We start from the raw sequence: 17,156 nt of genomic DNA, 5'->3' as shown, positions 1-17,156 counted from the left end.
TTCCCCTCTCTGTCTCTCTCTAACACACAAACACAACGCGAGCCACAGTGCTCTAGTCCGCTTGTCTCTGTCTTTTTCTCAGACCTTAGTCCTGACAATTGTTCTACTATAGCCTAATGCATAAAGTTGGCGGTTCGTGGGTCAGATGGTTTGGATTGGCTCTCATAATGGGTCGGGTGGGAAATAAAAAACCCTTATCCGATTTAAATCTCAGCAGCTTTGGTGAGTTCATATACCAAATGTATATTATATATATTAACCAATAAAGATCAGAGCTAAAAAAATAAAGCAAAGTTGTAATAAGCCATGGGAATAAAGACTTTCTGTCCTATTTTATTCATTTACTTTTTTACCAAACATAGTCGGCAAAATAATAACCTTTCAGCATATTGTAATTCAAGTGTTCTGCGAGAAAACTAGACTTCTGCCCCTCCTCATGGCTCCGTTTTCAGGCTCTAAAAAGTCCAGCCCGTGACGGGAGACTTTGGCCAATCACAGGTCACTTCAGAGAGAGAGCGTTCCTATTGGCTGTTCATTCAACGGAAGCAGCTGTCAATCACTCCAAACGGTCAAACTAGGCAGCGCTGATCAAATATGAATCAATATTCTGTTACTGTAATGTCTATATCTCGCCTCAAATGTTCTCAGAAACATCTTGTAGTGTACTGTTTCGCTGTAAAATGAGAATGTTTGCTCCGGCTGTTTGGCGGTGCTCGGTATTTCCTCAACTTGGTCACAAACTTTCTCATTTGACAGCTAAAACAGCTTTTCATGCACTACTGTCAGGATATAGCGACCTGTTTTTTTTTAATCATATTTGCTCCAACCAGCCTACGACAGCTTTAACGTTTTGTGGTGCTAGCAGAATAATAATTTCTTTCTGATCTTGACATAACAAGCACAACTGGTCTTTAAGGCGTCCTTAGTGAGGCCTGCACACAGAAACCCACAGTGGACCAATAATCAGGATGATGCTGCGGGCCGAGCAGTTGGACCTGTGGGTTCAGTGTTGGTTTGTTCTCGTCCACACTTCCAACAAAAACAACCACAGTGGCCCCACAGGGGCTTGTTTGCTGGAAAACCGCTAGACCAGCTTTGTTCCCTGAGGACCATTTTGTATTTCTTCCTCTTTTTGAGCCTGTCTTTTCAAAATGTAACATGTATATTCGGGTTTCAGCGTGGAGGTATAAGGGGAAGGTCACCCATTATTCACCAGTTCCTTCTCTGGGGAGAAATCATTGAGCGTAAGCATCCCCCACACATCAAAACATGTCCAATCCCAGACAAACCGAGGCACAATATAGTCTCAGACTTGCTGTTACTGGATGTCAAATGATTACACAGTATTTATTACAGGATGCATCACAATGTTCGTGGATTTATAAGCATTCTGTTTGAGTGTTATTCAGCAAACGTTTAGACTTTTTCAGATCTAAAGCTGCAGTAGGTAAATGAGGAATGAAACCGGCAAACATCTCCAGCTGTATAATTTAATTTAATGTCTATTTTAGATGAATATTTCAATAGAGTGCTGGCTGCTGGTTGTCTGTACGCCCATGTTAGAGAGACATAAATGTTGCAACAGCGTGCCGGCTAGAGCCTTGTTACTGGCACGCTGTTCAAGTACTGTATATACCAGTGTGTAAGATGATGGTGATGAAATCAATGGTAATGTGCCTCTCATCAGCCTGTGTTGTATATTTCATAGAGGCTCTAAGCCAAGTCTTCTGTGTGGATGGGTGGGTCCTTAGATAGAATTGAAATGTCTTTTTTGATCTCTATTTTTGGCAAGAGCCGTTTTAGACAGAATTTTTTTTTAGAAAATTCACAAACCAACTCTGAGCAAAGACAGAAGTTACCATAACCTGTCATATTCCACCCTACAAGGTGACGTGGTGACACCTTAACAAACGCCATCTGCTGATGGAGACTAGAAGATGCGTTGAAAGCGAAAAAGTTTGTTATTTAACTGATGAACTCTTCAAAGTCTTATCTCTCCGTTTGTTTCGTTTCGACTCACAATCCTGCATAGATGATATTAGAGATTATTTAATGATTACATAAAAAAACTCAAACTGTGAGTATAGTGACTCGAGTATTACATAAACAATAGACACTGTATCCAGAATTAGCTCCACTTGGCCCACATGAATGATGAATAAAACATGTATACATGGCTCTGGGAGCCCTTTAAGAACATAACAGACCTAATGTTGCTCAATATCTTTCACAGGCCACCCAATAATATCGGTTAGTCTATTAATAATCTTTCATTATAGTATAATGCGAAAGAATTTAAGCACATTTAGTAATATTTGTAATGAATAAAACTTTATGTAAGTATATATGCATATATTAAAAGTGTAAAAATGTCAAAAGAATTAAAGAGACGTTCATCTCTGTTGTCACACAGCACGCAGGCTGCCAGTGAAAGTCCATTTCTGATTTTATAGCTGTTTGCACTGTAGAATCATCTCACGTTGCAGCACTTTACTTCGATAAGTTTTGAAAAGATTTTATTTTTAGGGATTTTATATGGTCTATTGGTGAAGTAGCATTAATCTCGATGAGGGAGGGAGGAATTTGGTCCCCACCGGAGATAAAAAATTCAGCAGACGCAGGGATATATAGACCAGAGGCGGGGAATCCCCCCCCCCCCCATCTCCTCGGGCAAATCGCACCCTGAATATAAATATATAATACATAACATAATAATATGCACAATACATGAAAAAAACTGATTTAACACAGTAGACAAAAAACTAAATGTAAAAATGGCATTATAGCTGTTATGCATAAACTTGTAACATGCAGGATACAATATATTACATATACTATAAATATGTATATATCCATCCATTATCTGTAACCGCTTACACATAGAGACAAACAACCATTCACGCTCACATTCACACCTATACGGGACATTTAGAGTCAACAATTAACCTGCATGTCTTTGGATTGTGGGAGAAAACCCACGCCAACACGGGGAGAACATGCAAACTCCACAAAAAACTAACATATGTATATTCTGATTATATAACTATTATAGCTGTGGCTAATTGTGACTTCATGGTATTATTCTCACATGTTATCATTATAATATTGTAGTTTAAATTGGAGTGAACCACCAGCGATGGTGCCGTTCTATAGCAGCAAACTAAGATTTCAGATTTACAGTAACTGCAGTCCCCCTGCATTTATCATTGTCAGAGAGCAGTAGGGGCGCGCCTTAGAGAGGCAGCATACATGATTCAAGCACTGCAGATGCATTACATACATGTTTAAACAAAGTCTTTCTCTCCACTCGATGCCTCGCATGGTCGAACTGGGACCAGGGGAGTTGCGCCTGTGTACGATACATGTGTGCATCCATGTGTTTGATGGTTATGTGCTGGCCAGCTACCAAACTGTATGTGTAAATGTATGTACAGTATGATGCAATATGTATGCACTGATGTTTCTGTATTTTTAATATGCATGGGGGAAAAAATGAAAGACTTTTATGCAGTATATGTAATAAGTAGGGCTGTTGATCAATTGAAATATTTAATTGCGATTAATCACAAATGTATTGCACATTTTTCATCCGTCCAAAATGTACCTTAAAGGGAGATTTGTCAAGTATGTAATACTCTTATCAACACAGGAGTGGGTAAACCTGGTTGTTTTATGTGAACGTATGTATATATTATTATTGTAAATCAATTAACACAAAACAATGACAGATATGGTTCAGAAACCCTCACAGGTACTGCATTTAGCATAAAACAATATGCTCAAATCATCATCAGCTGTCAGTGTGTCAGTGTGCTGACTTGACTATGACTTGCCCCCAAACTGCATGTGATTATCATAAAATTTAGCGTAAGTTTGGAGCGTTATTTAGCCTCCTTTGCGACAGGCTAGTATGACACGGTTAGTACCAATGGATTCATCAGGTTTTCTAGGTTTATATGACACCAGTTTCTTCACTCTAGCTTTAAAACTGAGCCCGCTACAACCTCAGAAAGATTGATTGCATTAATGCATTAAAGAAATTACTGGCGTTAAAACGAATTTGCGCTAACGCGTTCTTATTAACTTTGACAGCCCTAATAATAAATAAAACATATAGTTCCATATTAATTGTGTGGAACTTCTTTACTATTATACTGGTTAAGCTTCAGCTCAAACATATTTGATCTCTGCAGCCTTGAGGAACATGAAATGGCAGTAAGCAGCGATCAAGTTATGAAGGAATATCTGCACTTTGAAATTAGGTGCACAAGGGGGTTGGTGCAATTTTGCACAATGAATCCTCTTACTAAGCCATATATTCATGGACGGGGATTTGATTCTTTCACTTTATGTCATTAAAATAATAGGATTGTGCAGCCTTGCAGAGGTGGAATGTAACTAGTACATATTGAGGTATCTGTACTTTACTCGAGTACTTGCAGTTCATGACACTTTATACTTCTACTCGGCTACATTTCAGAGGGAAATATTTGACTTTTCACTGTATCTGAGAGCTGTAGCTACTACTGTAGTTTGCATAAAAAACAGATAAAGAAAAAAATATGAATATAAAAAAAATATATTATATAAAATGTGAGCTCAAACATCAATTAATCAAACAACATTTCATCGTTTCAGCTTCTCAAACGTGAAGCCTTTAAGGTGTCACTAATTGTGAAGGCATTTCTCACTATTTTCTTACGTTTTACAAACTAAACCATAAATTAATTGATCAAGAAAATAAGCTGCAGATTAATCTGTAATGGAAATAACCTTTTAATTCCGCCTTATCTAAAATAGTTATAAATGAGCTCCACCTTCACCAACTACAAGAATAAAAGGCTGCATGAGGAATAATAATCTAATGCTGTACTTTATAATAGTACATATATAATATAGCATTAGACACATGCTGCTTTTACTGTTGATTCTTTAAGTGCACATCCCTGAGAATACTTGTATACTTTTACTTAACATTTCTAATGCAGGACTTTTGATTATAATGGAGTATTAGTACCATTTAGTATTGGTACTTTTACATCAGTAAATGATCTGAATACTTCCTCCACCACTGCAGCAGAGGCATTTTCTCTCTCCACACCTACTGGTTCATTCCTGTTAAATATTGATCACATGCTTTAGTAAGCACTTTTTCCTCAATCTTTTATTTTATATTTATGCAAATTCCACTGCCTGTAGTCACTAACCCTAACCCCTTTCTGCATCAGCAGCATACACATTAATGTTCAAGTGAAATCTTTCATATTGCTTGTAATTCCCACTGTGCGTGACTGATTCTTAAAACCATTAAGATGTCACAAATGCAGTGTTTTAAACCTTTGGCGCCGTAAATCGCAACCCGTTCTCAGTCCAAAGTTGTAAAATACTGACACATGGTCAATGCCCCTTTAGTGTGAGACGCTTTGGCTTTCAACTAACTCAGCTGTAAACCGATTATTAGATGGTCAGAACACCTGATGTAGTATAAAGAGTGAGAAAGTCAGTGTAGGGTGGGTGAGAGGACAGCATGGATGGATGGATGGATTGGTCAAACAAACACGGGACTTTTACCCAGGAGACCGCAGTTTGTGTCCCGTGTGAAACTAAGTCAACTTTGACTTATTTTACTTTACTTTTGTCACGGAACTTAAGTACCTAACTAACGCCGGTTATGTAAGTTATAACAAGCACATTTATTTTACGTAAAAAATGTTCTTATTTTAACCCAAACCATGATCTTATCCTAAACCTAACCAAGTAGTTTTGTTGCCTAAACCTTATTTTAAGAAGACACTGAATGCATGTAACGAACAGAAACTGCAAACAAACGATTCCAAAACTGATGCTAGAAGGGTACCTAGAGCGTCATAGCTTGAAGCGTAGAGCCACTGACCAAGCAGCTGTATTTGACGAGTAGGAAGAGAGAATGTGTTGCAAAACATGTCAGAGTGGATTGTTGGGCTTACAAGTGCAGCTGAGACCGCTGTCGACATGAACACAGTCTTTCCCTATTATTTACCTAGTAGTTACCTCGAGTGCAAGCTTGGAAAATATCACTCCCTCCTCCTTGAAAGCCAGCAGAGGGTATGGAGAGCCTGGAACTTCCCGCTGGAAGTTGATTGCAGGGCAGTCACTCTGCAGAGCAGTGGGAGTACTCTGGGTCAGAGGTCCAGCCCGCAAGAAATGGGTCACGGGCATCTCCAAGCGGGCGGATTCAGCATCCAGAAGGCTCTGGCTTAAGGAGAGAGCAATGTGAACGCACTCTAGACGCATTGAGATCGGATCTTTCAGACCACATTCAGAGGTGGTCTGGGCCACATATGACCTCATTCTTTTAGCAGTGTGTAGCGAATGCGTCCTGGGCCACATTAAGGACCACCTACTCATCTGATGTCCAGCTGGGATCCGCGGGATCATCGCGCTTCCTCAGAATTCACGAATATGTAGGATATTACTACTGACATTCATGTAATATTACATCACCACGTTTGCTGTATTAGCCGTGTGTTCACTACGTGTTTATTTGCATACGGGGAAGTGTGATCGGATCACAAGATGCCACTGAAGACGCATTTGGAGACGCATTCTAATGCCAGGTGTGAACAGACGTACTTAAAGCTGTTCACTTGTGATCCGATCACTGAGGACGCATCTCAATACCAGGTCTGAACAGGGCCTTAGTCAACCACCTCACATTAGGTGCAGGAGGCAGCTCCTGCCAGGTGAGGCGGCTGCAGTACTATATTGTGTAAAGATAGTTTCCTAATTTTAACCAGAAGTCACGATGTCTCTGTGGTTAAAGAGGAAAGAAAGCACTCTGGTTGTTTAGGTTGGGAGACTTGGAAGAATCTCGTTTAGAGAGCATATGAATATATGAGTATGCCCCTTCCCCAGTCACAATCACAGTCCTAATAACCCACTGTTTATTTGGTGCACATGTTGGTCCTCCAGATATTTCAGTCTGTACAGAGAGACCCATTTTATTTTAAAAGTTTATCCCACAGACTTTTTGCACACTTTTTCCTTTCAGTTTGACTTATTTCTCACAATTTGAATAAGTAGAAAGTTTCTAACCTCATAGATAATTTATTATCATTTGGTCTCATTCGGGACTATGAAGGATAAATGTCCACTGGTGTCAAAGACTGCCTTTGTTGTCCCACTGAATAATTAAATGTAGGCGGAGCAGTGGTGCCTGAAAGGACGGTGGTCCTGGGTCTGAATGCAGAACTGACCGACTTGGTTCTCTTCGTCTGGAGTTCTCCGGGTGCTCCGATCAGCTCTCACAGCACAAACACTTGAATTTGATTATGAATTTTGTATGTGTCCGCTCTGTGATGGACTGGTGACCAACCCAGGTGAACTCTGCCTCATGCCCAATGTGGGCAGCACTCCTGTGATCCTGCAGAACACAAGCGGGTATAGACAATGGCTGCATGGATGGATGATCAGAAAGTGTTGTTGTATTATCTAAACCGGAGATTTGGCTGAGGTAACATGTATTGGTGCGCGCTCCACTGTAATCAGAAAGTGTGCTGGCTAACTCATAAGAGTGAATTCAGCAATCCACCACTTGCAGACTTGAAAAAAATACACCTGTGTCAAACCCCTGGCATCAGTATTGGTTTATTGCTTTGTGCCCAGCTAGAGACATCATTTCATAAACTGCCGTGAGACTGTGTTAAATTGACCTCCAATGTTGAAAGAGCTGTCCCTAAGCCTGGTCATTGTAGTTGATCATTTATAGTCATTTTTTCTGCATAATTGCAGTTTCAGATCCTTTTGAGCAGCTTTTATTCAGCCTTTGTCTTCACTTAGAAATGCGGCCTTTGTACACTTTCTGGCTGCTTTAAACCCCTTGATCTAAAAGCAAAACAAGTCTCAAGGTGATAAATAACTGAAAGTTTCTTAATAAATTGTCCTCTTTAAAATCAAAACAACTTCTTCATAATTATATGTTAACAAATCTTATAACTCCTACTGGAAGTAGAGACCAGTTTTTTGTATGTGGGTAGGGTGGACAACAAAGATAAAAATCTACGCAGGTGAATTCCTCCTCTCACAGCCCTTAATGTCCATATAAAACCCAGAATTTGCCAATATTCTCATCATTATTTTGAAAGAAAAAAGACATGCAATAATAATGTTGAAGGGTTGAAGATGATTGGAGTTCTGCTTTAATGTTTAAAACATGAATCTCTCCTGTTCCGACCTGAATTCATCTCCTAGTTTCTTGGGTCTGCAGCAGGCGTTTCTTTGTACACTTAATATGTTTCATTGAATGCTATCAGAGCCAGCCAGTCTCTCTCTCTCTGTTAAATGAGTTTAAATATCAACAGAATAACTGCGGCGACTAGAACAATAAACTATATATTTAAACCATGGAGTAAATTGAATTCACAGCCCAGATTGGTTAGAGGGCATGCATTCATTTTCAATAGGCATGGCGCTTTGAAGTAGTGCCAGCAATAAACGCACACACGGTAATGTCTGATTACCATTCTGCATCAATGTATTAGAAAGGTTGGAGCATTTAATTTCAGACACAGGCTGGTTTATAATAAATTAAGTGTCAATAGATATGGTCACCTGTTCAAAGTCAACTGACTGAGAACTCTGCCAAGCTATTAACCTTATGTACAGTGCTTGTATAAGCTACTTTTGTACTGTGCTGAATGTAACAGGTTGGACCAGCAACAGACTGAACGTACTACTGAACTGAAGTCAGAATCAGCGCTGAATGTCAGGCCAATTACATTCAATTTAAAAGAATTTACATCTTTGAAGAAACCGAAAGCTGACATAACCTTTTACATTTCAACCCAGAGTTTGAAAATATACCGCGTAGACGCTGTTGGACTGGTACTGTACAGAAGACACGTGGACCGTGAGCAGCACGGCTCAGCTGTGGGCGGCTCATCTAGAGATTCGCTGCGTGTCGCCTATTTTTTCTGTGTGATGTGCGCGGTTCTCAGCAGAAATAGACAGTTATTAGGCAGGAACCCATGCACCTGATTCAGCTGGTGAAGAGCCTGTTGATTGGGCCTTGTTCAGAGGCTGGGGGTCTGAAGTGGAACCAACTGTCCACAGTGAATTGCTCTGTAAATGCACCGAAATTCATTGATTTGTACCAGTCTTTTAAATAAGGGGTGGCTCTAGTTCTAAATTTCATGTATGCACCTGTATGTGACGAATCTAATAAAGTTTCTGTTTTATAGTCTGTGGTGGGGAGGGAAGGGACTCTGAATAATGACTTCAGAATCTCTAAGAAACAGCTTCTCTGCTGAGTGAAGCTCATTTTATACCAAGTTAGCAAAGCTGAAATCATCAGCACAAATACATGACTCATGTCTAGGAACATCAATCAGGCTTATCCAAGGGTACTGTATAAACCACGTTCTCACACATTATATATTCACATTATTCTCTGAGTCATGTTACACCAAATCGAAAAGGATCATCCTTTTGGAAGGCGTTGTGTGGATGATGGGTTGTAAAAGACTTTCAGTGATTTGTATTGAACCTGTGTCTCTTTCTACAAACACATTGGAACTGTTAGGTGTTGTTTAATGTGAAGGAGCAGCACCATATTCTATTGCTGATCCTCCACATTAAAAGCATTGCATTGGCAAAAGACCAAGTGGCTTTCATTGTGAAGCAGCCAGGGAAGTGCAATGTATTTGTCTATTGTCTATTTGGCCATTTGGTTATATTCAAGTATTAAACAAGAAAAAAAAAAAAAACTGAAAAGAGATAAATATCTACCAATCCGAAATCTATATGTACATGCAAATAAACCCATTAAAAATGATCATGAAAAAAATAATAATGTTCCACTCCAAGGTATGATAGCATAGGTAAAATACAGGTGAAATATTTACTATGGTAAAGGATACTACTCCAGAACTAGATAATAAAGTTAATTGTATTAATAAAGCCATGACAGGGCTCCATCAATGGATTTTTTGAGCCTTAATAAATATTTAACTTGCTCCATTTGATAAAGGTCACATTCTTTTTCAATCCATGTATTATATGTGGGAGGGTCTGTTTTCAGCCATCTAATTGTTATACACTTCAAGGCTGCTGTGAGTAGTGTATTTAAAAGGTATTTCTTGGCAAAGTACGTTCCAGTGTTCCTCCAACATGAGCTGGAATGTGTTTGGCCCATCTCGGATATTACTTCTGGTGTTCTGAAGAATCTAGTGATTATTTTTCAATTGAATTCCCTTTAAGTGTTTGAATTTGTAACCAGGTGGCATGGCCATTTTCAAAGGCTACAAATACTTGACAAATCTCGCTTTAAGGTACATTTTGAACAGATAAAAAAATGTGCGATTAACTATTTTAATCGATTGACAAGCCCTAAAAAAATATATGTCATTTACTAATTATTTTCTCATCTCCATTTCCCATTTGTATTTCTATTAGAAACTTTTTTTATGGGGGTAGGTTTTATGAATTTTCCCCACTCCTTATGTGTTGTCAGGAAAGCTGTAAGTAAAGAAATCTATCTTGGGGAGAGCAAAGTCAGCTGTTGAATTGTCTTAAGACTGTATCCCAGCTATGCACCTATCTTTTTTGAATTATATCCATTTATGGCACAGTTGAAACCATTGTCAACTCAGCAACAGCATGTGTTAGATTCACTCCCTTCAGACTGCGGCCACCAGTGAGTTGAATGCAGAGTAGTTGGGGGAGGGCCAGTACAACCAGATGGGTGCGCTTCTAAAAAGTGTCCCCAGTGCAGCTGTGGCAGTAGAGAAATGGTTACGCATAACTTATTTTCAAACTCCAAATTATTTTGAGCTTCTTTGAAAAATATAATCTCTAATGAGGCAGCTTTAAAAATGTCTAAACAACTTTACTAATTAAGGTAAACAGAGATTATAGTGACAAGATGTTTTTTCATATTCCATTTGGTTTCCTGGCAATTCCTAAAAGTCAGCCTCTATGCCGATGATGTAATTCTATATCTTCTTATCGCTCTTTTTCTTCTTTCAGGGTCATCGGCCATCCAATCAGCTGACCCGTTCTCCAACACCTCATGCAACACGTCCTTCAATGATTCAACATTCTGCTCTCCTGTAGATGATGGAGCGGATGCAGGAATGTCACACAAAGCTCTGGAGATGTTTTTTATTGCCTTGGTTACAGGATCTCTGAGCTTTGTGACTGTTACAGGAAACATTTTAGTCATGCTGTCCATCAAAGTAAACCGCCACCTACAAACTGTTAATAACTATTTCTTATTTTCATTAGCATGCGCTGACTTGATCATCGGTGCTTTCAGCATGAATCTGTACACAGTCTACATCATTGTTGGCTACTGGCCGCTTGGGCCTGTGGTCTGTGACTTGTGGCTAGCTTTAGATTATGTTGTCTCAAACGCCTCAGTGATGAACTTATTGATCATTAGCTTCGATCGCTATTTCTGCGTGACCAAGCCCCTCACATATCCGGCAAGAAGGACAACTAAGATGGCAGGGCTAATGATCGCGGCAGCGTGGATCCTGTCCTTCATCTTGTGGGCCCCTGCCATCTTGTTCTGGCAGTTCATCGTTGGAGCGCGAACAGTGCCACCTGGAGAGTGTTATATTCAGGTACAGTAAATAACTGATCCTTTAGGCAGATCAAAACAATATATATACTGTATGTTTGGCAGTACTGATTCCCCAGACTTCAGCTGATCAGGCAGAAGACTGAGAAGCAGTTCCCATCCACATAAAAATACAAAAAATGCCTCCTTAATAATGAACAAATGCCTCTTCAATAATAAACAAATAAGGAAACTTAAATATTATTTTTTATTTATCCCCTTTACCTTCCTTTAAAGTTTCCCCAAATGAAATAGACCAAAAGGAAAGGGTATAAAGGGGTTTCAGTGAGAATAACAAAATAAAGCCTGCAGGCGCTAGGCTATCCTAGATCCTTACACGAATAGCACCTAACCGTCCTAACACAGGTAACCTAATTGAAGGGTGTTTACTTTGTGTTTCCTCCACTAGGACAGTCAACACTCTCTCAATCAGCAAAATCAATCACAAAAGAGCACAAAAGGGCCTAAAACAGACCAGAGCTTCTGGCTGATAATATATATTGCAGTTAGTCAAGGAGGGATCAGAATGACACTGGATGTGCAGTTTCCCACCTCTCTTAAACCCTACAGAAGGGGCGTCGTCACACCCTGATTGGCCAAGAGGGGAACGCACCAAGCTGCTCTCAACTCTCATTAAAGAGCCAACAGGTGAACTGAATAACCCTACAATCACTCAGCAATTCAACCAACAAAAAACACTTGGGAAAAGGGATTGACAGCAAGCACCAGAGAATGGCCGACTGCCACATATATACAGTATATACACCAGTGAAATACCCTCTGGTTCACAGGAAAACACATGCAAGTCGAGGTTACTCGCGGTCAGAAACATCAGTGAAACACACTGAACAGAGGTAACTTCCAAATAGGCATATTTTAATTAGGAGACTTCATTTTGAGTGGAAAAAAATGCAGTCTTTGGCGATTAGACCCCATTGAAACATCATACATTTTAAGGGGACCGATGAAGCCGTAAATAAAACAAGAACTCCCACTATGGGGTCCATCAGCTTTGTTCACGATGTCTACAGAAATATTAAATGAGTGCAGCTGCCGTTAGTATGTCAGACACACGGTCAGTGTGGTGTATTGGGTACCATTGTGAGAACAGCTTGCACAGCCAAAAGTAGTTTGCAGGGAGTAAATATGCAAGCAGATTAGCTCGCTAGCGGTCACAACAGCTCGTCAACCCCATTAGTCACTTGACCCTTGACTTGCAGGTTGCAGTGTTCCGTCGAGGGCGACCCAGATGCTGCATCCCAGATGCTGCATCCCAGAAGCTGGTTTTGGTCCAGAGATCACAGACAGATGATGTTTGTTTCTGGTGTTCATTCAGTCTCTTGTTCAGGCTCCGTGCTGTTTCACTGATGTAGGGTTCCCCACAGCAGACTCATATGATGTCATTCACCATACACCACAATTATTAAGTCAATTTTAAGAACAAACTTCCGTGGAGCTCCTGACAAATTACATACAACGTTGTTTAGGTATTTAGATATAACCTCAAACATTTTTTGTTGCTTTGTTAGTATGTCTAATATACCCCTAATGTATATGTGAAAAATATTACACTTTTAATATAACGAAGTGCACTACAGCCCCATAACCAACTTAACAGTTTAAAGGTCCAGTGTGTAGAATTTAGTGGCATCTAGTGGCGAGGTTGCAGATTGCAACCAACTGAATACCACTCCGATCACTCCTCCCTTTCCGGGGGTGTTGGAAAACTACAGTGGCCTTCAGGTAACGTTAAAAAGTCTCTCTCTAGAGTCAGTGCTTGGTTTGTCTTACTGTAGAAACATGGAGGAGCAACATGGAGGACCCGCTCCCTATGTAGATATGTAGGGCTCATTCTAAGCTAACGAAAGCACAACGATTCTTAGTTTCAGGTGATTATACACTAATGGAAACATAGTTATGAATACTATATTCCATTTATACCAATAGATTCCCCTAAATTCTACACACTGCACCTTTAAGCAGCACATTGTCAACAAAAACTTTACAGTTTTATTGTATTTTATTGCATTCGACTGTACAAGTGTACCTAATAAACTGATTACTGTAGATATAAAATCCATATGTATAAACATTCTCTGTAGATAATGGAACAGTTTCTTTCTTTCTTTCTTTCTTTTTTTCTTTCTTTCTACAGTTCCTTTCGAACCCTGCGGCGACGTTTGGGACGGCTATAGCAGCGTTCTATCTTCCTGTCATTATAATGACAGTCCTGTACATCCACATTTCCCTTGCCTCCAGGAGCAGGGTCTCCAAACACAGGCCAGAGAAGAAAGAGAAGAAGGGAATAAAGTAAGAGCATCAAAGGAGGAATCAAGTCAAGACATCATACAAGTTACCAAAAACTTCATGAGAGAAAATAAAAAACAAAAGAAAAGCTGGCATGGGGAAAAATAGAAATTACAATGCATTAACCTTTTCTTCATTTAAAGTTACAAGTATAACTATGGATCTATGAAACCGAACAATGACCGTCAAGCAAAACTACTTGATCAGGTTTAGTTAAAAAACATCATGATTGTTGACCCATCCACCACTCCGACCTTCTCCCTACGTGGACTTCCGCGGACTTCTGCGGATCATTACAAACGTATTTGTGATACGTCAAAACAAAAAAATTCCCTCAAAACGTAATTCACAATGCAGTTTCGTTGTATGGGAACATAATTTTTAGGAGACAGGGCTGGAATGAAAAGATAAGTAAAACCCAGGAAGCTGTTTGCTGGAGTCTCCTCTCATAATCACCTTCTGAAGGGGGGATAAGATCTCTTCGGCCAAAACCTGTGCCAGTGTTTATTGGACCCATCCACCTCCACTCCTGCCCGCCCTTAGTGTGTCTTTTCACTCTTTCAACTACATCTATTGGTGATGTGCACCTGATAAATAATTGCCATTCTAATGTTTTTCCCAGAACTCCCAGCTTGTTGAAGAGTCACCTGTTGAAGCAGAACAACAACAACGAGACCAGTCCTCAGGCCAGTCACCGCGGTACTCCCAAACTCAGTCTAGACTCAACCACCACTGCGCTGGAGGCTGTGAAGAACGGCAGAGTGGAGGAACCCAAAACTGTTCCACCACAGCCTACAGCACAGCCCAGTCCAGGACCCACACAGGTACTAGCACCATTAACATCTCCATTAACATCTCCATTAACAGTAGCAGATGTTGTTCAGCAGTGTGACAGCTTCATGGCTTCAACATCCACTGACAACATTTACTGTGTGGTAGCTGTAGCTGATCCGAAGCTTCACAGTTAGTGTGCTGTTGTTCCACCTATCCATCTCTCCATCTGTCCATCTAGGAGGAAAAAGAGAGCTCCAACGATTCGTCCACAGCTTTTATTCCCCCCACAGAACCAAAGCACAACACCAACAACGAGGTCATATCTGAGGTTGGTGTTCTTTTTTCTAGTACATGCTTTATTTCCATCACATTCTTAAAAGTAGAGTTGTTCCGATACCAGTACAGGAAATGTGTCCGATACTGCCCAAAATTCGGGATCGGGTATCGGCGAGTACGCCAGTCTATGCACCGATCTGATACCATAATTCATTAAAAAAATCAACTTGTTTAACTGGAAGTCAATTCTTCTTCACCGCTCCTAAACAGTAACCTTCACTGTCCTGTTGCTCCGGATGTCATGACTGCAACTGGCAACTACTGTCCACCACCCATACACAGTCAGTAGGAAACAGCTCTTACCCACAAGTTCAGGTATCGGAATCGGTATCGGGGAGGAAAAAAATGGTATCGGAAATCGATGACAATTTGGAAACAAAGTGGACAACTTTCTTTGGACAACTTTGTACACATGCACAGATGCCGAGAGCTGCCAAAGTTTCAAATATTTCATCTTTTTTAACTCCCATTACCTTAAGATTGTTATTTATCTTGTTTTCTTGGGATAAGCAAGACATCTTCTAATGGCTTTACTGTCTCTTTCTTATGATAACAGGTTAAATATCTGTTGTTGTTTTCAAGATAACGGGCTAAATATCCAGTTTGTACAAGAAAACAAGGTGGCAAAATGGGATAATAATCTGGTTATCTGAAGGCAATGAATGTTATTGAATACAACAATGTATTTGCTATAATGTTAGCATGCAGTTGCTGTAGTTTTGGGTAGTGTAACTTATCCCATGTTGTCAAACTTAATTTAAAAGGTACAACTCATCAGCTATCATGTCTCAAACACATTTACACCAGAGGGGCTGAAACTGAGTTTTATATGTTTACAGGTAAACCTCTCATACACAAGAGAAGATGTAAAAGTAGACTGTATGTGTTGTTTGCTTTGTTTTGTTTTGAGAAGGCCTTTTGCAGGACAAATTAAGTGTTGTGCTGCACAGTATAAAATGATGTAGGGAAGATGTGCCTAAGCAACTCATAAAAACTGTAATAGCAGATGTTTTTGTACTCTTTCTGGAGGAGCATTCTGGCACTTTTGTTGTGGTACACGATGACTTCATACACCTTCATGCACCCTACAACAGGTCACGCTGGCTTTTCAAGTTCCTAACAAAACTCTCCTGGTTTTGTTACAGGCTGCAACGAATCCCAACCCAGTTCCCACGACAACTGCCAACGCTGCAGTGTCCAAGATCAATGCCAGCTCGAGGTGGTCTAAGATCAAGATTGTAACGAAGCAGGCCGGGGACGAATGCATCACAGCTATAGAGATTGTCCCCCCCATACAGGGAACCGCGGGGCATTCGATCCCGATCAGCCGTCCCAGGACTGTGGCAAGAAAGTTCGCAAGCATCGCTAGAAGCCAAGTGAAGAGGAAAAGACAGATGGCTGCCAGAGAAAAGAAAGTACGTTATACGCTGCACAGACATGAGGCATACATGGATAATACACGTTGTGCTGACATATAGATGTACATTACATGGCTGTTTGTTTGATTGGTAGTGGAAGAACACAAAGGCAGATATTAGTGTTTATAATGAGTATGAAATTATGTTTCTTACCCTTAGATTATTTTCATGATTAATTGTTTATAGTTTGCAATGAATTTAACCTCTTAAGCCCTATAGGGGCACAACTACTAGGTCTATATGCATGATCTTGGTCTCTATGGAGAGGTAAGACCTCAGAAAATTCATCCCCAGTGTCAGTAACATTGTGACTGTTACTATGCCTGAGTAAACTGTGATGAACCAAAGGAAAGATTTACATTTTTATCCTCTCCTTAAATGTTTTCTAGATCAGACAGTGGATAACACCATTATATCAATGATGCCATGCACAGAGATGCCACTGAATTCATTCAGCAACTCCTTGACTACAATTATGCCAAAGCAGATATAAACAACACAAAGCACATAGGTTTTACAAAGGTTTTAGTGAGGATAGGACCAGGAGGACTCTCCATTTTGGCCACTTGGATACCCAAAGTGTGCCAAATGGGTTTTCTACCTCTTGAAAGGGAATCTGGCTCTAAAATACTACTGATATCCACTACAGGAGGCTATGTGCACACAGTGGAGCCTTTGGCCATGACATTTACCCTGTGCATCATCACATTCTACCATTGTAC

The 17,156-nt window shown here is 40.1% G+C and overlaps 1 protein-coding gene across 1 annotated transcript in view; it reads left to right on the top strand.

Annotated features, from left to right (window-relative positions):
- Positions 1-17,156, top strand: part of chrm4a (cholinergic receptor, muscarinic 4a) — a 41,660-nt gene that overhangs the window by 18,615 nt on the left and 5,889 nt on the right. The window contains exons 2-6 of the mRNA XM_074627013.1: positions 11,005-11,603; positions 13,755-13,909; positions 14,529-14,730; positions 14,919-15,008; positions 16,162-16,431. Coding sequence (XP_074483114.1) covers positions 11,005-11,603; positions 13,755-13,909; positions 14,529-14,730; positions 14,919-15,008; positions 16,162-16,431 — 1,316 coding nt within the window. The remainder of the gene's footprint in view (positions 1-11,004; positions 11,604-13,754; positions 13,910-14,528; positions 14,731-14,918; positions 15,009-16,161; positions 16,432-17,156) is intronic.

Source organism: Sebastes fasciatus, chromosome 24 (assembly GCF_043250625.1).
Source record: "Sebastes fasciatus isolate fSebFas1 chromosome 24, fSebFas1.pri, whole genome shotgun sequence".
NCBI lineage: Eukaryota > Metazoa > Chordata > Actinopteri > Perciformes > Sebastidae > Sebastes > Sebastes fasciatus.
Note: the sequence above shows the minus strand (reverse complement) of the source record. Positions and strands in the feature narration are given on the sequence as shown.